The sequence below is a fragment of the Tupaia chinensis genome, unplaced genomic scaffold (genome assembly GCF_000334495.1).
Source record: "Tupaia chinensis unplaced genomic scaffold, TupChi_1.0 Scaffold000637_1, whole genome shotgun sequence".
Classification (NCBI taxonomy): Eukaryota; Metazoa; Chordata; class Mammalia; order Scandentia; family Tupaiidae; genus Tupaia; species Tupaia belangeri.
In genome coordinates, this window is record NW_006160158.1 from 446,222 (window position 1) to 470,341 (window position 24,120).

At 40.1% G+C, this 24,120-nt stretch overlaps 1 protein-coding gene across 8 annotated transcripts in view; it reads left to right on the forward strand.

The window, feature by feature from the left end:
- TCAF1 (TRPM8 channel associated factor 1) overlaps nt 1-23,918 on the forward strand; it is a 50,558-nt gene extending 26,640 nt beyond the window's left edge. For 6 of the 8 annotated variants that reach the window (XM_006159582.3, XM_006159580.2, XM_006159579.2 and 3 more), the window contains 7 exons: nt 13,144-14,138; nt 14,421-14,518; nt 15,832-16,045; nt 16,352-16,591; nt 17,709-18,046; nt 20,021-20,271; nt 23,422-23,918. In XM_006159582.3, coding sequence (XP_006159644.1) covers nt 13,144-14,138; nt 14,421-14,518; nt 15,832-16,045; nt 16,352-16,591; nt 17,709-18,046; nt 20,021-20,271; nt 23,422-23,431 — 2,146 coding nt within the window. In that variant the 3' untranslated portion in view covers nt 23,432-23,918. Of the gene's footprint in view, nt 1-13,143; nt 14,139-14,420; nt 14,519-15,831; nt 16,046-16,351; nt 16,592-17,708; nt 18,047-20,020; nt 20,316-23,421 lie in introns of all 8 variants that reach the window. The other 2 variants (XM_006159585.3, XM_006159584.3) reach the window with 2 other exon arrangements.
- The last annotated feature ends 202 nt before the right edge of the window (nt 23,919-24,120 follow it).

Here is a 24,120-nt window from a genome sequence, read left to right on the forward strand (position 1 = left end):
AAATAGAGCCAGAAAACTTCCAAAGTACTGAAAATATGAGTATGATTCAAGTTTAAAAAATATATATCTGAATGATACTAATCATTTTATTTTTAACAAGGATCTTCACATTCTTGGAGGTCATTGCTGGTTATATGTTTGGTGTATAAAAAAGAATGTTAATTATAGATTTAATGCCAGGATCATGGCTTTTAAAAATATTTTACTTCGGAAATGTTCAAACATATACAGACATAAAAATAGAACAATGAACACACATGAACCCATCACCCAGTTGCTAAACTGGCTCAATCCATGCTCCACTTACTCCCTTACCTTTCTATGGGGTCGCTGGAAAAGTCATGACATATTTTTCAATGTTTTTCTATGCGAAAATGCATCATGGCTTTTCCAATGACCCAATAATTTGTTTGGAAGCTAATTCCTGATATTGAGATATTTTGTCAATAAAATAATGTATCTTTAAAAGATAAACACTAATTTTTATATAAAACTGGAATACTATTATCCCTTTTTTTTTTTTTTTTTTTGCTATAGGGTGCATGCAGTCACCAGAAAGACAGAGAGACAGAGAAACAGAAAGCGAGAAATCACCCCCTGGGGGATGGCCACAATCCCTTCTCCTCCATTCTTGTCGGGATCTTGGGCACTCACGCACTTGCGCCCGGTGTGAGTTTAAGCCACCATATCTGGGACTCAAACCATGGTCAGCTACATAGGAGTCCATCAACATAGCCATTACGCGAACTGCGGATCCCTATTATCACATTTTTAAATTAGCATTTTTGTACCTCACAAAATATTAATAACAATATAAATTATTTTTCAATTTTGTCAGAGGGCATGCGAGCCCACTAGAGAGAAACAGAGAGAGGGACTGAGAAAGCAGCCCTCATGGGGCATGGCCACACTGAAATTCCTCCTTTTCCATTTCTCCCTCCTTTTGAGATTTTGGGCACACATGCATACACACTCATTTCTCAAGCCACAAGGTTTAGGACTTGAACTGTACAGTTGGCCATGTGGAATTCAGCCACCTTAACCACCATACCACAGGCTAGCCTACAACATGATTTTAAAAAGCATTCTCTAAATACCATTTGTTATATACGTATCTCTATACTTATTCTTTTTTTAAAGAGATTTATTTATTTAATTGTATTTATTGTTATTATTTATCTTTTTAATTTGACCAGAGAGAGACAAACAGAAAGAAAGTGAGAAAGCAAGCTGCCAGGTCCAGGACTTGAACCATTGTTGGCCATGTGGGACGTCCAGTACCTTAATCACTACACCACCTGCCAGCTCCATATACTTATTCTTTAAGTCAACTAAGTATTCGTGGCTTCTGAGTCACTTCATTTTTATACATTTACTCTAATAGAGATTTCTAAAACAATTGTTTCATATGTTCACTGTAACTTTGGAATTGAATGTGGCTTTTGTTGCAGGTATTTCAAAGCTATACATTTATAAAAATCCATATATTTTTCCCCAGGTTTGTACATTTTTGACAGCATAAAATAATTCTTCTTTCTTGCATTCGGTAGTTGTCACTTTGAACTGTTTGTCTGACATCATAATTAGTACTACTACGGTCTTGTTTCTGTGTTGATCCTTTTATTTTAGCTTTCTGTGTCTTTTTTAAAAAGATGTAGCTCTGTTTAAATCTGATTTCTTTTACTCAATTAGAGAGCACTAGGCAAATATAAACTACTTAAGAAAATTGATGTTTGTTCTAGTTGCAATCATCTCGTTTAATGTTTTCTGTTGTATATCTTGTTGCCCCTTTTCAAATGTTCCTAAACTGCCTTTTGCTTAATTGGTTGAGTTTTATTTCTTTGTTTGTTTTTTCCTTCTCACTGTTTGGAAATTATACATAATTTTTCTCTCCTACTTGTAGTTACCTTTAACTTTTTCCTAACCTTTCATTTAAAATATTTCATATTTGTAGAAAAATTGCAAGAATGAGATAATGATCACCATACCTTTCACCTCAATTCACCAGTAGTTATATTTCATCACATTTACTGTATAAACACACATAGGAACAGATATTGCTCATCCATTTGAGAGTAACCTACAGCCATCATGATACTTTATATATAAATATTTCAGTATGTATCTCCTAACAATCAAGGAAGTCTCACACATAACCACAATACAATAATCTCTCAAAAAAAGGTAACAGTACTAGTAGCTAGTGTCCAGACGCTTCCAGTTGTCTTAACAATATCTCTGTTAGATCTTTTATGTTAAGAAAAGATCTAACCAAGTATCAGTATCATAGTTGTTTTTTTTTCTTGAGAGAAATTTTTGCTATAGGGTATGTGCACTCACCAGAAAAATGGAAAGAGAAAGCGAGAAAGCACCCCTCAAGGGGATGGCCACACCACAATCCCTTCTCCTCCATTCTCGAGATTTGGGGCATGTAGGCACACACACACCTGGAATGTTTTAAGCTGCTGAGTCTGAATTCAAACCATGGTCAACTACATGGAAGTACAGCGATGTAACCATTATGCCATCTGCTGGTCCGAGTATCATGGTTCTTTAATCTCCCTTAATCAAAACACTTTCTTAGCTTTTTAGGAAAAATTTGTTTTGTTTTGTTTTTACTTTTCCCCCATTAATGAGAGAAAGAGAGACAGACAGACAAACAGTACTGCCAACAGGGTCCCAGTGCCACAGTCCACCCCCAGCCTCAACCAACTCTGGATCATGGGCACACTTGTGCTCAGCATACTCAGGGTAGTCTCTGAACTTGAGCCTTCCCATGTGGAATTGCCTCCCAGACCACTGCATTTCACAGCTGCACTACCATTTGGCTCTTCCTGAGTTTTGTTTTCTTTTTAATTTTTCAGGACATTAGTCTTTTTGAAGTATACAGCTCAATTGCTTTGTGAAGTATCCTTCAGTTTGAGTTTATCTGATTGCTTTCTCATAACTACACTCAGTTCAGCATTTTTGTCCAGAATACTATGTAGGTGATGTTATCTGTGTAATACATACACGTGATCCTTATAATATGTTGGATGAAGAAATTCCTGGGGTTAATTTATCCTATGTTAAATTGGTCACGCACTTAAATTTTGATTTGCCAGATATTCACTTTTTTCATTATTTACTTTTTGCATTTAATAAATTTACATTTAATCGCTATACATCTTTTTTGTGGTTTGTCATATTTTTATTATTTTTAAATGATTATCATTAAATTGATAATGAAAATCATACATTAAATTGCTATACATCATTTAGATTGTGAAGAGACTTTACCCAGCATGATATAGACCTCAGTCCAGCCTAGTTGAAACTGTTGTACACATCCTCATCAACAGAAAAACCTTTATCTGTGTCTCACAAGTGTCTTACCTTTCCATTTTTCCCCCAAATTTCCTTTCATAGGCTTTTCCCCTCCTACACTCTCTTTCCACTTCGTCTGTAGTGTCCATTATAATTTGTAATTCTTTTATATTCTCCAGTCTTTCAGTCTCTGCCATAGAGTCCAGACAGTTGTATATGTTAAGTGGAGACATACTATGTCTCTCTTTTGTAGCCTGACTTGCATCACTCAGCAACAAGTCTTCCATATTCATCTACTTTCTATCAAATTCCAGGATCTTATTGTTTTTTATGGCTGACTAGCATTCCATGGAGTATATGTGCCATAATTTTTCAATCCATTCGTCTGTTTGGGGACATTTGGGTTGGTTCCATGTCTTAGCAATCATGAATGTTGCTGCAATTAAAATAGTTGTGCAAACGTTTTTCCAACTGAGTGCTCTCCTGTCCTTTGGGTAGATATCCAGGAGTGGAATTGCTGGATCATATGGTAGCTCTATTTGAATGTCTTTGAGGAACCTCCATATTGTTCTCTACAGTGACTGAACCAATTTACATCCCCACCAACAGTGTAGGAGTGTCCCCCTTAAACCACATCCCCTCCAGCACTTATCATTATTTGTTTTTTTAATCTTCGCCATTCTGACTGGGGTTAGGTAGGATCTCATTGTGGTTTTGATCTGTATCTCCTTTACAATGAGGGATGTTGAACATTTTTTCATATGCTTTTTGGCTGTTTGTAAGTCTTTCTTAGAGAGTTGTTTATTCAGCTCATTTTCCCATCCTTTAATTGAGTTAATGATTTTCTTCCAGTAAGCTGCTTGACTTCCCTGTATATTCTTGTTATTAGTCCCTTATCTGAGGCACAGTTAAAAAAATTCTCTCCCATTTCAAAGGTTTTCAATTCACACTAATTACAGTGTCCTTTCCTGTGCAGAAACTCCTTAATCTGATGTAATCCCACCTATTTTGGGGATTATTGCCTGTGCTTTAGAGGTCTTGTTTAAAAAGTCTTTGCCTACCCCAATGTCTCCAAGAGTTTCCCCGATGTTTTCCACCAGTAGTTTTATAGTTTGCAGTCTAATGTCTAGATATTTGATCCTCTTTGAGTTGATTTTTGTTAATAGTGACAGATAGGGGTTCAGATTCATCTTTCTGCAGGTGGATACCCAGTTTTTCCAGCACCATTTGCTAAAGAGGTTTCCCTTTTCTCACTGGATTGACTGGTACCCTTTGTCAAGGATGTGTTGGCTGTATGTTTTGGGGTTTATTTCTGGAGTCTCCACTTCGTTCCATTGATCCTCGTGTTTGTTTTTGTGCCAATACCATGCTGTTTTGATTATCACAACTTTATAATATATTTTGGGGTCAGGAAGTGAGATGCCACCTACTCCAGTCTTCTTGCACAGGATGGCTTTAGTACAATGGAGTCTTTTATGATTCCAGACAAATTCGATGATTGTCTTTTCTAGATCTGTGAAGAATGTCTCTTGTAATTTTATAGGGATTGCATCAAACATATAGATCAATTTGGGTAGGATTGCCATTTTGATGATATTGATTGTGCCAGTCCAAGAACATGGGATGTCCTTCCACTTTTTAGTGTTCTTTTCAATTTCCTTTTCATGGTTTTTATAGTTTTCCTTGTAAAGGTCTTTGACTTCCTTGGTTAGTTTTATTCCTAAGTATCTTATGCTTCTAGTAGCTATAGTAAATAGAATTACTTTCTTCAGTTCTATGCCTGTCTGCTTATTATCTGCTTGTTGTTTGTATATAAAAATGTTATCAATTTTGTAGTTTAATCTGGTATTCTGCACTTTACTATACAAATTTATTATTTCAAGGAGTTTTTTCATGGATACTATTGGGTCTTCTATGCATACAATCATGTAATCTGCAAGCAGAGATAGTTTTAGCTCTTCCTTCCCTATTGTAATGTCTTTATTTCCTTCTCTTGTCTGATTGCATTGACTAGAAATTCCAGTACTACATTGAATAGGAGCAGAGAAAGTGGGCAGCTTGTCTTGTACCCATTTTTAAAAGCTTTCAGCTTTTCCCCATTCAGTATGTTGGCTGTAGGTTTTTCATAAATGACTTTTATTATGCTGAGAAATGGTCCTTCTATGCCAATTTTAATGAAGTCTTGATCATAAAGGCATGTCAAATTTTGTCAAAAACTTTTTCAGCATCGATTGAAATGATCATATGGTTTTGCCTTTCTTTCTGTTAATATGGTGTATTACATTTATGGTTTTGCATATGTCGAACCACCCTTGCATTCCTGGAATACGGCCTACCTGGTCATGATGAATAACCTTTTTTATATGCTGTTGAATATGGTTAGCAACTATCTCTTTGAGAATTTTTGCATCTATATTCATCAGGTATATAGGTCCGTAGTTTTCCTTTTTTTGTCGTATCCTTATCCATTTTGGGAATGAGGGTTATGAAGGCTTCATAGAATGAATTTGAAAGGGTTCCTTCTTTTTGTATCTCTAGAAACAATGTGAGTAGTATATGAGTTACCTCTTCTTTAAAGTTTTGTAAATTTGGCAGTGAAGCCATCGGGGCCTGGACTTTTCTTTGTTGGGAGGTTATTTATTACTGATTCAATCTCATTGCTTGTTATAGGTCTATCTCAGCTTTCTATGTCTTCCTGAATCAATCTTGGTAGATTATATGTGTCCAGGACTTTGTCCATCTCATTCAGGTTTTCTTCTTTGTTGGCGTAAGAGTTGCTCATAGTATCCTCTAATGATGTTTTGTATTTCTGTTGTCTGTTGCAGTGTTGCCTGATTCATTGTGAATTTGACTTATCTGGTTCCTTTCTCTCTTATTAATTAGTCTGGTTAATGTTGTGTCAGTCTTGTTTATCTTTTCAAAGAACCAGCTTTTGCTTTCATTTGTTTTCTGTATAGTTTGTTTATTTTCTACTTCATTTATTTCTGCTTGAATCTTTATTATTTCTTTTCTCCAGGCATTTTTTGGATTTTTTTGTTGTTCTCTTTCCAATTTCCTTGAGGCATGATGTTAGGTTATCCTTTTACCACCTTTCTATATTTTTCTTGTGCCCACTAATTGCTATGAACTTCCCTCTTATGACTGCTTTTGCAATATCCCATAGATTATGGAAATTTGTGTACTCATTATCATTAGTTTCCATGAATCTTTTTATTTCCATCTTAATCTCTGCAGTAGTCATGGGGTCATTTACAAGTAGGTTATTTAGTTTCCATGTATTTGTATATTTTTGAGGGCTTTTCTGAGATTAATATCAAGTTTAATTCCATCATGGTCAGAGAAGATGCTGGATATAGTTTCTGTGCCTTTGAATCTGTAAAGGCTGGTTTTGTGCCCTATCGTGTGGTCAATCTTTGAGAAAGTACCACGCAGGGCTGAGAAAAATGTATCTTTTGTGGGTTTTCAGTGGAAAGTTCTATAGATATCTATCAAGTCCATCTGATTTATGGTATCATTTAGGTCCTGAATCTCTTTGCTTATTTTTTTTTGTCTTGTTGACATGTCTAAAGGAGATAATGTAGTGTTGAGATCTCCAACAATTATAGTGTTACAGTCTATCTCTCCTTTTAGATCTAACAGCCTTTCCTTTACATATTTGGGTGCTCCTGAGTTTGGCAAATAGATATTTATAATTGTTATTTTTTTTTTGGTGAATTAACCCTTTTACTACTATATAATGCCCTTCTTTGTCTTTTCTTATGGTTTTGTCTTAAAGCCTATTTTGTCTGAAATTAGTATAGGGACTCCTGATCCTTTTTGGTTTCCATTTGTATGAATACCTTTTCCATTTGCATGGAATACCTTCACTTTTAGTGTATGTACAAAATGTTTTTTCTTAGCATAAATACAATGCACATTAGTCAAGTCAAAGTTATTACCCTATACATGATAATCAACAGATAAATTTTCATTTTTATGTCTGTTTAGTGTTTTTATCTCCTGATCCTCTCCCTCCCACTCCCTATTAACCACCCCTGCTTATATTGTCTGTATGTCTACAGTCAACCTTCCTGCTATTATACCATTCAACCTTTTGATTTCTGCCATAGAGTGCAGATATTCAGTATAAATTAAGCAGGGATGTACAATGCCTATCTTTCATAGTCTGGCTTGCTTTGCTTGACATTAAATCTCTGTATTCATACACTCTGTATCAAATGTCAGGGTTTCATGGCTTTCTTTTTTTTTTTCTTTTCTTTTCTCTTTTTTTTTTTTTTGGACAGGTTTTTGCTATAGGGCACGTGTGCTCGCCAGACAGACAGAGAGAAACAGAGAGACAGAAAGTGAGAAATCACCCCCCGGGAGGATGGCCACGCCACAATCCCTTCTCCTCTGCTCTCCTCTCGGAATCTTGGGCATGCATGCACACTCACCCAGCATAAGTTTAAGCCACCGGGTCCGGGACTCAAACCACCATCAACTACATGGGAGTCCAGTGACATAGCCATTACGCTAACTGCTGGTACCAGGGTCTCATGGTTTTCTTATGGACAAGTAGTATTCCATAGTGTATATATGCCACATTATTTCAATCCAGTCATCTGTTCTTGGACATTTGAGTTGATTCCATATCTTAGCAATTGTGAATTATGCCATAGTAAACATGGATGTGCAAGTGTTTTTCCAGCTGAGTGTTTTCCTATCCTTTGGGTGGGAAATTCTTTGCACCTAAGAGTGCAGTTATGTAGTCATATGGTAGTTTTATCTGTAGATCTTTGAGAAACCTCCATATTGTTCTCCATAGTGACTGCACTAATTTACATTCCCACCAACAGTGTAAGAGGGTTCCCTATCGTTCTGTATTTTTTAAATATCAGTCATTCTGACTGGGGTTAGGCAGTATCCTATTGTGATTTTGGTTTGCATTCCCCTTATGGTAAGAGATATTGAGCATTTTTTTCATATGCTTTTTAGCCATTCATATGTCTTTGGACTGTTGTCTGTTCATCTCATTTGCCCATTTTTAAATTGGATTGCTTATTTGTTTGCTGGTAAGCTGTTTGAGTTTCTTGTATATTCTGGTTATCAGTCCTTTATCTTAGACATAGTTTGCAAATATATTCTCCCATTCTGAGGGTTGTCTCTTTATTATTTTGCTGTACAGACACTTTTTAGCCTGATGTAGTCCCAGTTGTTTATTTTTGATATCATTGCCTGTACTTTAGAGGTGTATTTAATCAAGATGTCTTTGCCTACTCTGATGTTTCCAAGGGTTTCTCCTGTGTTTTGCACCAGAAGTTTCATAGCTTAAGGTTTTATAGCTAGATCTTTACACAAAAGTGAAAAGACATCCCATGGTCCTGCAGAGGAAGAATTAATATAATCAAAATGTCAATTTTACCCAAATTTATTTACTAGGTCAATACAATTCCAATCAAGTTCCCAATGCTACTTTTCACAGAAATAGAAAAAAAAATTAACATTTGTCTAGAATTATAAAAGGTCCCATATTTCCAAAGTAGTACTGCATGAAAAAAAATAATAATAATAAAACAAAGTGGAAGTCATTTTACTTTGTTACCTCAGAATATATTACAAAGTTGTGGTAATCAAACCAGCATGGTACTGGCACAAATAGGCTAATGCAACTGATAGAGAATCCAGAAATAAACCTGGAAACATACAGCAAACTGATTATGACAAAGTACACAAGACAATGGGAGGAAAAAAATTCTCTTCAGCAAGGGAAGACTGGATATCTACCTGTAGAAAAATGAAACTGGATCCCTTTTTCTCTCCATTAGCAAAAATCAACTCATAATGGATCAAAGATCTAACCATAAAATTTCACATTTTTTTGATTGTCAGAGGGTATGCGCACTCACCAGAGACAGAAAAAGAGAGAGAGAGAAGAAGTGAGGGAGAGAAAGAGGAACACCCCCCCCACCACATGAGGTATAGTCATGCTTTTTACTGGGAAAGAAAAAAGTCCTTCTTTGTGGATTGTGTTTCTACAGGAAGTTAAAAAAAGAAAACTGAACTAAAACTAAATATGAGGAAGAACTAAGGAAATAAGAAAGAGTAGAAGAGAAATCAATGAAATAGAAAATAGAAAAACAGAGTAAGTAAATAAAACTAAAGGGTAATTAGTTGAAATAAAATCAGTAAAAGTTATAAATTTCTAGATAGCTTGATTATGACAATAAGAGAGATCACACAAACTGTGAGTTTCAAGAATGAAAGAAGGGGCATTAATACCTATCTTACAGACATTAAAAGAATAATAAAGGAATATTAAAACAACCATGTGTGGGTAAATTTCATGATTTAGATGAAATGGACCAATTTCCTGACAGCCAGAAATTACCAAAATTGACTTGAGAAGAAACATAAAATATATGCTAAGTAAGTAGAATTGTAATTTAAAACATCCCAAGTCTAAATGCAATGTGGTATCCTGGATTGAATCCTGAAAGACATTTATGTCACTTTAACATTTTGCTATTGTATGTATCAAAATCTGTAACTCTGTGCATGTGCCTCTTCACACTGAAATATATCTTTTGGATAATTTTATGGTGGTGGAATTGCTAAATCAAAGAATAAGTATATATACAATTGTTGGAAATTACCAATAAGAACTAAATTCTTCTTATTGGTTTGTACCATTTTTTATTCCCACCAACAACCTAAGAGAGTGCCTGTTATTCCACAAATGTCCAAACATGTAATCGCTTTTATTGTATACCCTTCCTTTCAAGATAAGAACTTATATTTGTTGCATTCTTCCACATTCTGTGTCCATCCCCTCCCTCCTGTGTTTTGGTGAAATCATCTCATGTTTTTGCTCCAAATTGTTTTTGCCTAACTTTTTCTTGTTTCTTTATTTGCTCTGTTTTCAACATCCTGGCTCTGCTAATTTGTAATTCTTTCTTACAATTGTGTCATGTGCCATTGGCTCTTTTATCAGAACCTTCCAGTATTAGTTATATATTATATTCATACCTTTGCCACTACAGCTTTTTGTTGCTATTTTTTTTTTTCTGTTGAATTCATTTTCATTTTTCTAGGCCTACAGCACAACTTGAGTTGACTTTTTGGAAAAGTTTTATGTGTGGTCAATTTCATAAGCTGTTTTCACATTATCTTTGGTTTTCTCATATGCTGAATGAAGTCTTATGCTGCAGTGAAAGTACCTATTTCTTTGTAGGTAGGGTAGTTTTTATTTTCTTTCTGGGAGCCTTTAAAATGATTTTCTTTTTCTCTTCTTTTCATAAGTTTGCCAGTAATAGACTAGACACTCCACTTTATTTCTTTAAGCCAAATTTGTAGTTAGTCATTTTGTTCTGAACATTTAAAACTGTTTTCAACCTAAGGAAATGGGTCACTCATTTTGTTTGATTCTTTTGTTTTTCTCTGTTCGTTCTGATTGCAACTTCTGCTTGCTAGATGTTAGCCCTTCTAATTTGTCTTTCATTTCTTTACTTTTTTATATATATAATGTTCTTCCTTCTAAAAAAATATCTTTAGCATTGCTCGTGGAAGAATCTCTTCTCAAGTTTCCAGTTGACTTATTTACAATCTTCAGCTAGATCAAGACTTATTTTCTTCCTACATATTAAAATTCAGATTATCGGCTTGGAAGTTGTGTCTTTATCCTAATCAGTACCTTTCAGCATCTTGTTCTATTTTTTCTTTTCTTTTTTTTCTTTTTCCTTCTTTCTTTTCTTACAGAGATATTTTCTCATAACTCTCCAATGATATATAATGCTTATTTAGAAATTTCTTCTCCATTTATCACTGCTTTTTCTTTGAAGGTTGGTTTCTCTGTGCTTGGTTTTGAGCACTCTTTTATGCTGTTAGTTTTCACCAATATTTGTTTACTTGTTTATCTAAATTTTAAATTGAATTGACATTTTTGATCGATAATTATTGGTTACTGAGTATTTTTTCAGGAAAAAGTCTTGGTCCTTTGGTTTTAATCTGCTTTTTTACGTACATGCAGTTAACATATTTTTCTGCTTGCATGGACTTTTGATCAATCCAATTCCATTTTATCTATATTTTCTATAAATACCTCACTATTCCAGTTTGCTGGTTACGTCTATCTCAACATAGATTGCTATTATAGCTTTATTTATATTTTAACAACGTTTGTTTCATTTCAGAAAAGGTTGAGAATAAAGTAAACTCTAATATGTTTTCAATTTATGAGAATTATTTCACTCCTTCTATGTATAAGTCAGGGCTGTTGGAAATAACAGACATATATTTGAGGAAGTCCTCTAGCTCAGCATCAAGCAAGACCTCATATAATGTCACCGTCTGGAAGTTCTGGACTCAGTGTCTAAATCTTACCTTTGCAGGTTCAGTATCTCTCACTTTACCACAATAAGCTACTGTAGAAATCCTGATGCAATAAATTAATTTAAAACACAGTAACGTACCACTTCATAGACTCATTTGTAAAAATAATAATAATAATAATTGCATCCAATTTATAAACAAAATTCCTTATTATAAGAATTCAGACACATTTTTCATTTCATTTTGTATACAAGTGTAAAGTACTAAAATAAAAAGTAAGTGCTTTTTTTAAAAAAATTTTACAATCATCACATTAAAGATAAACTAAGCTGATGCTTGAGAAAAATAAATATCACAAAATTAGAATATCCTTTTCAACACATCCTTCCTATCTTTAGGCAAATGGGCATAGGTAACAAGAATATAATCCTAAGGTTGCTTGGTAAACCTAGAATCAGAGCAAGAGGAGCTACCTGATTAATGGCTAATGCATCAAGGAGCTGGAGAGTTGCCTTTATCTTCAAGAAAAAAGTGTACTTGCTAAGAGGACCACGCTTTTCCTATCAGGTAGTTCAAGCTCTGCCAGTTACAGAAAGAACAGCACAAATACTGTGAATCAGTTGTCTACCTGACTCATGTTTTTGTTGATTCCTTCTGCTGTCTTCTGACCATACAATTGTCACAACTTTACCAAGCAAAAGTGGCAGAACCAGCTCTGGAATTTCAAGCTTCTAAGGGCCACACTACTCGCTTATACTCAGTTATCCCACTAGGGATCCAGGGCTCCGTCTGTTTGGGACCTGTGGGATGTTCAGGTCTTCTAGGAGTGGGTTATTCTCAAGTGGTGACAGATGGCACTGAGCAGAGCCTTATGACATGGATATGTGTTGCTCCTGTTGGCCGGGAACAAATGAGTGGAGTTCTAGTGGTGGACAGCCAAGTCCTCTTGGGTTCAGACCTCAAGACTGCTGATTTTCTTCTAGGCTTTGTTTTCCAGTTCTAGGGATTCTCGTCCTGTCTTGACCTGCTGATAGGTTCATGTACCTACTGTTTGAACAGAATCCTAACCTGTTTCCTGGCTTTAAGTTTTAAGCAAACTTCCTTAGCATTTCTTTAATTTATTAAAGCTAAAACTGCTTTTCTTGAAATTAATAAATATATTTTTAAAATACCTATTTAATGGCATAGTAAGCTATATAGCATCAGTTAGGTGCTACCTTATAGTATATTCTTTCTACTCAGAGTTTCACACCTAAAGTCAGACATGTATTCATAGATATGTATAAACTAGCTGAACTTGCTGTGGAAAGTAGTTAGATTATTTAAGAAATTTTGTGAATCAATAAAATATGAGGAAATACACACACACACACACACACACACACACATATGTATATCATATAATCATATGATATAATATATATATGATTAAATCTAGTATATCTATAGTGCTTGCCGTATGCCAGGCACTGTTCTAAGAGCTTTCTATAGAGCCATTCCTCTAACACAGAACACTTGTGCCTTTTCCAGTTGTGAAGATGACCTCTCCGAGGACAGAGAGGAGCTCCTGCATGGGATCTCAGAGCTGGACATCAGCAACTCGGATTGTTTCCCATCTCAGCTGCTAGTGCACGGGGCGTTAGCCTTTCCTCTGGGGTTAGACACCTACCATGGCTGTGTTATAGCGGCCGCCCGCTATGGCCGGGGCCGAGTGGTTGTGACTGGCCACAAGGTATTATTCAGCGTTGGCAAACTGGGCCCCTTCCTGCTCAATGCTGTCCGCTGGCTGGATGGGGGCCGCAGAGGCAAGATCGTGGTGCAGACAGAGCTGAGGACGCTGAGTGGCCTGCTTGCAGTGGGGGGCATAGACACCAGCGTGGAGCCCCACCTTACCAGTGATGCCAGTGTCTATTGCTTTGAGCCTGTTAGTGAAGTGGGGGTCAAAGAGCTGCAGGAGTTTGTAGCAGAGGGTGGTGGGCTATTTGTTGGAGCCCAAGCCTGGTGGTGGGCCTTCAAGAACCCAGGAGTGTCCCCCTTGGCTAGATTCCCAGGAAACCTCCTCCTCAACCCCTTTGGCATCAGCATCACAAGCCAAAGCCTTAATCCAGGGCCCTTTCGCACTCCTAAAGCAGGGATAAGGACCTATCACTTCCGATCCACCCTGGCTGAGTTCCAGGTTATAATGGGCAGGAAGAGAGGCAACGTGGAAAAGGGCTGGTTGGCAAAGCTGGGACCTGACGGCGCAGCGTTCCTGCAGATCCCCGCAGAAGAGATCCCTGCCTACATGTCTGTGCACCGCCTCCTGAGGAAGCTGCTGAGTCGATATCGGCTCCCAGTAGCCACCCGGGAGAACCCTGTTATTAATGACTGCTGCAGGGGTGCTATGCTTTCCCTGGCCACGGGCCTGGCCCACTCGGGAAGTGACCTTTCTCTGTTAGTCCCAGAAATTGAAGATATATACAGCAGCCCCTACCTGCGTCCCTCAGAGTCTCCTATCACCGTCGAGGTCAACTGCACCAATCCAGGTACAGAATGAGGCTGGAGCTCAGAATTGTGGGAATTGGTGGAATAGGGGTGCAATGATTGCTGCAATTGGTTTCAGGGATCTGGTTGTCTCTGGGGGACCGTTTCCATCCTTTGTCATACACTTCCAAGAAGACAGGGCTTGGGATTTTAGGTACTGTTTGAAGAGTTGAGTCAGGGCAGCATGGAATGGGAAGAGATGTACAGGGCTCAGCAAGGGTCTGTGGCAGTGCTGGACGGGATAGAGTCATGGTGGATAAAACCTGCCCTTCCTATGTCGGCAGGCACCAGGTATTGCTGGATGAGTACCGGGCTCTACATACCTGGAAGGCAGATTATAGAAGTGTCACTGCCGGAAGCTGCTGCCTCTGCTGACCTGAAGGTAAGGCCATATCCCTTCTCACCGTGTCATGTGGAACCCAAATGCTCTTGCTTTCATAGTTGATATCTGATTTTGTCCTCATAAAACCCTGTGGGCAATACAAGGCAGATATTTTTACTCTTATTTTAAAGATGAAGCAACTAAGGTGAAGAAAATCTAATTGATTGATTTAAATGTATAGAGCAGATAGATTTCAGAGCTCAGCACCCAAACCTAACCAACCTCTGGCTGTTTAGTTGTATGGGTTTTGTCGTCGTTAATTGCCAGAGAATGTGTGTGTTCACCAGAAAGACAGAGAGAGTAAACACCCCACAATGAGGCATGGTCATGCTGCAATCCTTCTCCATTTTTTCATCCTCTTGGGATTTGGCACACACACAAACTTGCCCCGTGTGTTTTCACGCATCCAGTGCCAGGACTCGAACCCTGGCTGGCCATGTGGGATCCAGTGCTCTTAACCAGTAGGCTATGGGGCTGGCCCATGTATGGCACTTTTGACTTACGTCATACAGTAGGGAATAAAAGAGAGACGAAATGAAAGGTAGCCCAGCATACAATCGTGTTCAAGAAGTCTCAATCCACTTTCCATCCCCATGTACATTTTCTGTTGTAGCACAAGGTTGCTTCTTTCCTCTGTCCCCAAAGACTCCTTGACTGCCCTGTCCACCTTCTTCTCTGCCACTGCCATATACACACATCCTACAAAATAAATTTGATGTCCTGCTCTGACACACTTGAAGGTCACTGAGATCCTTAGGGTCTCTTCTGTAACTATATGTATCCTGAAACTAGTTTAGCATAAACCCAGAGAAAACGAGACTCCAAATACGGAGGTTCTTTTACCTCCCCAGGAAGCGGGGTCCTCAGAGAAGGGGGAGGGACTGAATCAACCCTCCACTATATCAGCTGAATCACACACTCTTGCCACAAGCCACCTCTCTAATCCATAAAAGGCTGGATCCCCTGTGCCCCATTCCCAATGTCAAGATCATTGTGGAATAGGCGACCAAGGCTGCTGTTGTAGAAGTGCCGAGCGAGTCAGCCCTCCCCAGAACCTGTCACGTGGGTTACACCTGGCGTTCCTCACATTCATTTCTCAGCATGACTCACTGTGGTGCTGTGTGAATCTCCTAGAATATTTACACACCATTCGGTCCATACAACCTCGAGGAGTGCTACAGTTCCATGGATGAGAAGGTGGAACTTGCGTAGGGTCATGGCCTGATGACCCTTCCCGAGTCCTCATCCCATGGGCTGTCATATCCTCCCACACCCACCTCCTGGTGACTCTGTGCGGGATCTCTCTGCTCCAGATCCAGATCGGCTGCCACACGGACGACCTGACGAGAGCCAGCAAGCTGTTCCGAGGCCCACTCGTGATTAACCGGTGCTGCTTGGACAAGCCCACGAAGTCCATCACCTGCCTCTGGGGTGGCCTTCTGTACATCATTGTGCCTCAGAGCAGCAAACTGGGCTCGGTGCCCATCACTGTGAAGGGGGCTGTGCATGCCCCGTACTACAAGCTGGGTGAGTAGGAGCCTTAAAGGAACCCCAGGAGAGGGGAAGTGCTGGGGATGAGAAGAGGATGGGGCAGTTTTGTGTAAGAGGAGGAAGACACAGACCAGCAGGGGGGGATAAGGGTAAGATCCTTAGATTCAGCTTTGGACTGAGTTGACAAAGACCAAGCTCATCCATGGGGATTTCACAGATGGATAGAGAGGAGAGGTGTGGTTGTCCATGATCTCTATATTCTCCCCCTGGGGCTCAAGTTGTATGTTTTAACTTAAGGGATTTGGAGAAGTGAGTTTCTAGTTCCATGACCCCTATTCCTAGGGGAGACATCCCAGGAGGAGTGGAAGAGGCGTATCCAGGAGAACCCAGGTCCTTGGGGAGAGCTGGCTACAGACAACATCATCCTGACAGTGCCAACTGCAAACCTTCGTACTTTGGAGAACCCTGAGCCACTGCTCCGCCTCTGGGATGAGGTGATGCAGGCCGTGGCACGCCTGGGAGCTGAGCCCTTCCCGCTGCGCCTGCCCCAGAGGATTGTTGCAGACGTGCAGATCTCCGTCGGTGGGTGCCCGGGGCGAGCCCTTGGAGCATGCTGGCATCCGACAGTGTGTCTTTCTTTCAGCTGCCATGTGATGAGCAGCCAGGAGAGCAAGAATATTTTGCTAGTCAGACACAGGACTGTGGGCCAGTAGTTGGAGTGGAAGTTGAGGCAGCTGGATCCCACAAGGCCAACTACATGATTCAAGTCGTGGACCTGGTGGCTTGAAAGACACACTGGGCATGTGTGCATGCTTGCCCAAAATTCCTAGAGGAAAATGGAGAAGAAGGGATTGCAGCATCCCTCCTGTGGGATGATCTCTCACTTTCGCTCTCTCTGTGTCTCTCCAGTAAGCATGCATGCCCTGTAGCAAAAACAAACACAGAAAATTAAATCGACACCGGAGTGTGATTCTTCCTGTTTGAATGAAAGGAGGAAAAAACATATGTAAGAAATAAATAACAATTTAAGCTGGCAGTCAAAATAGGCCATCAAAGACATCAAGAGATGTCAGTGGAGATTGTACAAGAGTCCATCAATGGGTTTCTAACAGTGGTTATAAATGGCAGACACACTCGACATAGGTCAGAGTTGTTGGGAGGGGGAATTTTACAACTTTGAAAAGATATTGAGCAAAGAGATCTTCACCTTTGGGTCCTGGATCCCAAATATTGAGGGAGCATGAAGATGTTACAGAACCATTAAGATTTCTCTAGACCCTCATTTTCCTAAGTTAGATAGATGATCACTGGAAGGTGCTTCCCATGTGGGCAAGTCAGTGTCTAAGCAATGAGAGGCAGAGCTACCTTAAAGGGTTCAGCATTCTGGAAAAAGCATACCATGACCTAGGCTCGCATGGATAAGGCACCCTTATAGAAGCAGAAAAGTTGCATGATAACACTGATGGCTATCCATTCCCTCCCATAGCTGCTCTATTTCAGGTCAGAGTGAAGGGAGGTGTATTACTACAGGAAAGGATTAGAGGGAAAGCCTTAGAGGCTGTTGGTGTGGATCGTTCTTCTGAGTAGTATGAGTTGCCTGGGGCTACTGGATTCTTTTGGAAGAGAAACAGTACAGAGAATTCCATGAGATGGCTGGGGAAGACGCTAATGCAATCCTCCTCCCTCTTAAACTTTACAGGCTGGATGCACGCAGGGTATCCTATCATGTGCCATCTGGAGTCAGTGCAGGAGCTCATCAATGAGAAGCTCATCAGAACCAAGGGCCTGTGGGGCCCTGTCCATGAGCTGGGCCGCAACCAGCAGAGACAGGAGTGGGAGTTCCCACCACACACCACTGAGGCCACCTGCAACCTCTGGTGTGTTTATGTGCACGAAACGGTCTTGGGCATTCCTCGAGGCCGTGCCAATATTGCTCTGTGGCCCCCAGTTCGGGAGAAGAGAGTTAGAATCTACCTGAGCAAGGGTCCTAATGTGAAAAACTGGAATGCTTGGACCGCACTGGAAACATACTTACAGGTACTGGGCAAGAATGGAGGGTGATGGGGGCCCCTTACTGTGGGAGTCACCAGAGCAGGATTGTTAGATGGTATACCAGTGACCCAGGAGACTTCTTTCTGTATCGGGGTCCCACATTCGGCCATGGGAGACCCTGACAAAGTTTAAGTGTAACCGCCCTATGTGATGATGCCTCTCAGCACACCACTTTGCATGACTGTAAAGTGCAATTAATAGCATCAGCCTTACCCTCTATCCCATAAAGATACATGAGAGTAGATAGAAAACATTGATGATGATTAGAAACGTGGACCAGCAGGTGGCGTGGTGCTTAAGGCACTGGATCCCACATGGCTGACTTTGGTTTGAGTCCTGAATCTGGTGACTTGAAAAATACTCTAGGCACGTGTGCAAGCATGGCCAAAATTCTTAGAGGAGAATGGAGAAGAAGGAATTGTGACATAGCCATCTACCCTGGGGAGTGATTTCTCACTTTCTCTCTTTTTCTCTCTCTGTTAAATGCATTCGCCCTATGGCAAAAATCTGAAGAAAACAAAAAAAAAATTAGAAATGGGAGCAGAAAAAGATAGTACTATAAATCCAACTCCTACATCATAGCTATCTACACCCAACAGCATGCACACACCCCCCCCCCCCACAAACACACACACAATACATGGGACATGCCCTATTCTATTCTCAGGTGCTGTCTTCTCATTACAACTGGCTGGGCCTCTGGCTCCACGTTATGCAGCCTATGTACAATTCCTCCCCTGCCTGAACATGAAGCTTGCCTTCACCCCTGCACTCTTCCTTGACACCCATTCCCTGCCCCCCCAGTGTCTGAATCAGTTCCGAGCTCACTCAGATCCTCCCCTCAGATTCCGGAACTCAGTCTCAGGCCAGACATACTCTATTCTGGTTCTTCCACCTGCTCGAGTTCCTCCCTGCTCATTCCCACTGCCAAGAGAGGGATGTGAAACATCCAGGAGCCCTCTATTTTAATAACCTTGCCATTGGGGCTGCTCTGCCTCAGGACAAGGTTCCTTGTCAGTGAAATAAAGTTGAGGTTGACCTGGGAACCTGTCTGGGGGCTCTTAGCTCCAGAGCTCAGTAACCCTGGCTAGCACAGGCTGTCGACTATTGCTTCAGGACAGCTGACTTTTTCTAAAATTATGACTTACTCTCTATTCCAGTTACAGAGACTGCAGCCTGCTCCTTCCCTCTGATTCACTTTTTTCCCCCAAAGGCCATTGAGGTAGCCTTCCAAATTGACAAAGACCTGATTAATGAAGATTCGGTTATATCAAGATAAGGGTGGGACTGTCCCAGTTGTCTAGGGTTTAACTTCACAACTGTGGAAGACATGAGGCTCTTCCCCCTTGAGCCAATGGTATGTCCTTATGTAATATCCCAGCACTTTCATAACCGAATGAGACCCATAAATAATACTGGTAACATTGATATTAATCGTGGTCATTACAGTTATTACTACAGCCCTCATTGATTGCCTAGCAAAGCCCTGTGCTAGCTCCAAGGTCCTTTTTTTTCCTTTTCCCTTTATTTTTATGATGAAGAGTATGTGCATACACATGAGAGAGAGAAGGAGAGCACTCTCACCAGGGTCTCATCACGCCATGGTCCCTTTTCCTTGCCTGCCAGCTCCTCAGAATGCCGGTCCCCCTCACAGTCACTGAGTGTGTTTTCAGGCCGAGCCAAGGTCTGAACTACTGTCTCCACATGGCTGTCAGCACAGCAAGGACACTAGTGTCACCACTGCACCACCATGGCCGGAACCCAAGGCCCTCCTTAAGATTAGGATGGAGGAGAGTGGGGCATGAAGCCAGTAGACAAAACAAAGGAGAGAGGTCAGTGGTAGAAAAGAATCCAATGCTTAAGGGATAAAATACACTACATTCGTTTATTATAGTGTTCGATGGGGCATCTTTGTGTAGATTAGATGTCTCAACCCATTTTTTTTCTTTCTCTTTCTAGCTACAGGAGGCCTTTGGTTGGGAGCCATTCATCCGTCTCTTCACTGAGTATAGGAACCAGACCAACTTGCCCACAGATAACGTCGACAAAATGAATCTGTGGGTCAAGATGTTCTCCCACCAAGTGCAGAAGAATCTGGCTCCATTCTTTGAGGCCTGGGCCTGGCCTATCCAGAAGGAAGTGGCTACCAGCCTGGCCTATCTGCCTGAATGGAAGGAAAATATTATGAAATTATACCTTCTCACACAGATGTAAGGAGTGCCCATCAAGGTGGCAGGTAGAAAGGTTTGGGGAGGTAGGCAGAGATGGGCATCCACTCCTCTGCCTTGGTTTCCTGGGACTCTGGCCTTGTCCTCTTAGCTTATGGTATCTTGTTACCAACTTCTGTCTCTAGGAGGTAGGTGAAGACTGGAATCAGAATTTCTCAGGAGCAAGGCATTCTGTTTATGAGTCTTACTTCTCTGCTCTCAGCTCTCAGATTCCCCCCTGACCCCATTTTGGCCCAGCACTGAGAGCTGTGGCACCTGTTTTCAGCCCTGGTATATTATGGACCATAGGCCAGAGAATAATTCTCATCCTGACAGCTTAAGGATACTCTCTGGGCTTCTATTTTTGATCAGTTATTCTAAAAATCTGACCGTAGAACTCAACTGGAACACAGATTTACCAATGATAACCTGATAGCTCCCTGAATACTCCTGTATTTTGTGCTTTGAATAGTATTTCAAAGCACCCTAAAAGCAGTCTGGTAAAGTGGGCAGAGCCCAGGACTAGGGTTAGCTCTTAGGAGAGTCATTTTACCTCTGTACCACCATTTCCTGATTTGTGAAATGGGGGTTAAAAGTCCCTGCCTCACAGGGTTGTCAGGAAGACTTGGACTGAGAATTCCAGAGGTTTGTGCATGCCATCTAGGGATTATTCCATCTTTATTGATTTATTTATTCCATGGATTATACCCAGGCTCTCTGCAGCATAATGAACTATCCTCCACATTCTCTTCCCTTAGTTCAGATATTAAGCTTGCCACCTCTACCTGTAGACCCCCCTGTACCCAGATTCTGGTTCTTTCACTTATTAGTTGTATGACCCTGGTGATATCTACAAAATTTGGTTTCCTCATCCACAAAACGGGATCTATCTTGTAGGATTATTGTGAAGATTACATTTTTCCGTACCTCTAAAAGTGATCAGAATAGTACCTGGCAGTTGGTACGCATTGAAAAAATGTCAGTTTTGTTACAATCATCTAATTAACTCAATGTCACTTTAAAGCTAGGTATCATTTTTAGATGGTATTTGCAGATGCAATCATAATTAATCCCACCCCATTCTACTTTTTATATACTAGCCTTTGAAAGGATTTTGGTATGATATTTAATTAATTTTTTAAGGGACTCTGAATTCACAGTGCAGTTTGTAAAAGCTACTTGGGGTTTAGTCTCTACCTAATTCTATCTTTCATGTTAAATTTCTTCTTTGATTAAACCAAAGTAGGAGTCTTGGAACACACCTAGGGCAATTCCTTAGCAAATAGTAAGCACGAGCTTGGGGATGGTGCTTGTATTTCCATAGTGACACTAATTCAAGACACAGTCACAACCAAGAGTTACTCCTCAGTTTGGCAGACAAAGTTCACACATATGTAAAAAGTTGTACTTTAGGACACGATAACCAAATAGGGCTAACCCAAACTTTATTTCATTACCACGTATTCAAGACCACCAATGGCCTAGTGGTTAAGAGAACCGCATTCTTCATGGCCAACTGCCCAATTCAAGTCCTGGCCCCAGCAATTTGAAACATGCTGGGCATATGTATGTGCATGCCCCAAATCCTGGCAGTGTGAAGAAATTAAGGAGTTATGGCGTGACCCTGACCTAATGGGAGGGCTGCTTTCTCCTTTTTTCTCCCTCTCTCTCTCTCTTTCTCTGACAAGGGGACATACCCTTTGGCTAAAATAATAATAATGATAATTCAAAGATTTTTCTTAAGTTGTTTTTCTTTCTAATTTTATTCAGAACGTCCCATTTCTTTATAGTTTTAACTAAAATTCAGTCTCTACGATTGATACAGTGTACATTCCTTTTGTTTACTTCTTTTTATTTAGTTATTTTAATTTACCATTTTATTTGCTTAATTGGAAATTGGGTGGCTGCGTAGACAACAAAATTTGACTGATATAATGTTTCCTTTGGATTTCTTCATCATGTAACTTCTCAGTTCTAGAATTATTTCTCATTGTTTTATGAATATCCATCATCTAGGTGCTTTCCACGTAGATGTTGAATAATCAGCATTTAAAATAACTGCCATCAAGTGTGGGGTGTCAAGTGTGTGCCAAACATTGCACTCGGTCCTTTATACAAGTTTCACTTAATCTTCACAATGATAGTATGAGATGGAAACTATTATCATTCCCATTTTGTGAATGAAAGAACTGACTTTTATGAAGGTTAAGTAATAAAAGACTATATTGCTAATAAGTGGTTGATCTTGGGTTTGAACCCAGGCATTATGACTACAGAATGACTGTTCATAACTACAGCTCTTTGAATTATCAAATAAATGAGTAAATAAAGACCCCCGTCAGCAAACAGAAAGACCTTTATGTCCCTGTGTGCCAGAGCTTTGGCTACTCATACTTCTCTTCATCTGATATTATCTGAACAAAAAGTCCCATTTTTTATCTCAAAGTTCGTTCCAGGGACCAGCAATTAGTGTAATGGTTATGTCGCTGGACTCCCATGTAGTCGACCACGGTTCAAGTCCCAGACCTGGTGACTTAAACTCACGCTGGGTGCGTGTGCATGCGTGCCCAAGATCCTGATAGTAGAATAGAAGAGAAGGGATTGCGGTGTGGCCATCCCCTCTGGGGGGTGATTTCTCGCTTTCTATCTCTCTGTCTCTGTCTTTCTGGCGAGCACACATGCCCTATGGCAAAAAAAAAAAAAAATTCTCCAAAAAAAAAAAAATGTTCATTTCAAAGGAAGAATGTAAGGTAAGCTCCTGTCTGATGTACTTTCCAGTAGAGAATGCTGGGTAAGCCCGTTAGCATCATCTCAGTCTTTTAGGTTCTAGGATAGTCAAATTTTAGTCATTCTGTCTAGGGCACTATGAAAGTATTCTCTAACTTACTGGATTTTGATGGTGGGCTATTTTGGTAAAGTGACTATCTCCCTAAAGTTCCAGACATTGCATGTTCTCAGAGAACAAACTAGATCCTTAATCCTTCATAATAATATTTGTATCCATTCTTGCCTTCTTTAGTTCATTTTTAGCAGTGCAGCCTGGGGATCTTTTGAAAAATAGAAAGTTATCCATGTTACTCCCCTGTCTCCAGTGGGACTTCCAATGTAAGATGATGAACTGAACATATAAGTTTACCTCCCCTCCCTCCCCAGGCCCCACTGAAATTGAAGTGAAGAAATTCAAAAGGGAATCTGCAAAGAAAACCGAAGGTATTTGGTTATAAGTGGAAGACCTCAACACATTTCTGGAAGAGAGAAAGTGGATGAAGCATCATGAAGGAAAGAGAGAAGGTACCTTTCAGACGGAATATAAGCTGATCTGAACAACATAACCCCAAAGACACTTGGGCATCTGAAAGTCTATTTACTAAAATATACCAGTTGTAAAATTGAACCCCATCTTATTCTATTCCCACCCTGTGCACAAGCCACAGGCAGCCTATTATTGGCACCAGTCCAAAAATTATTGTCCTTGTTGTTGTTGTTGTTTGTATAAAGAAATTGAATAAACTGATTGAGGAGAGGTAAGAGTTGGTGCTCCAGAATACAATTTCTCTTTTTGTAGAAACAAGTGCTTCCTGGGATCAACAGGTGGTATAGTGGTTAAGGTGTTGGACTCACAAATGGCTGACTATAGTTTGAGTCAACCTCCTGGACCCAGCAGGTTGAAAATCATGTTGGGTGTGTGTTTATGTGTGCCCCAAATCCCAAGAGGAGTATCAGGGAGAAGAGACTGTGTCATGGCCATCCTTCCTAGGGCATGGATGGGGGGATGATTTCTTACTTTCCTTCTCTCCATCTCTCTTTGTATCTCTTAGTGAGCACATGTATCCTTATGAAACCTAAAGAAAA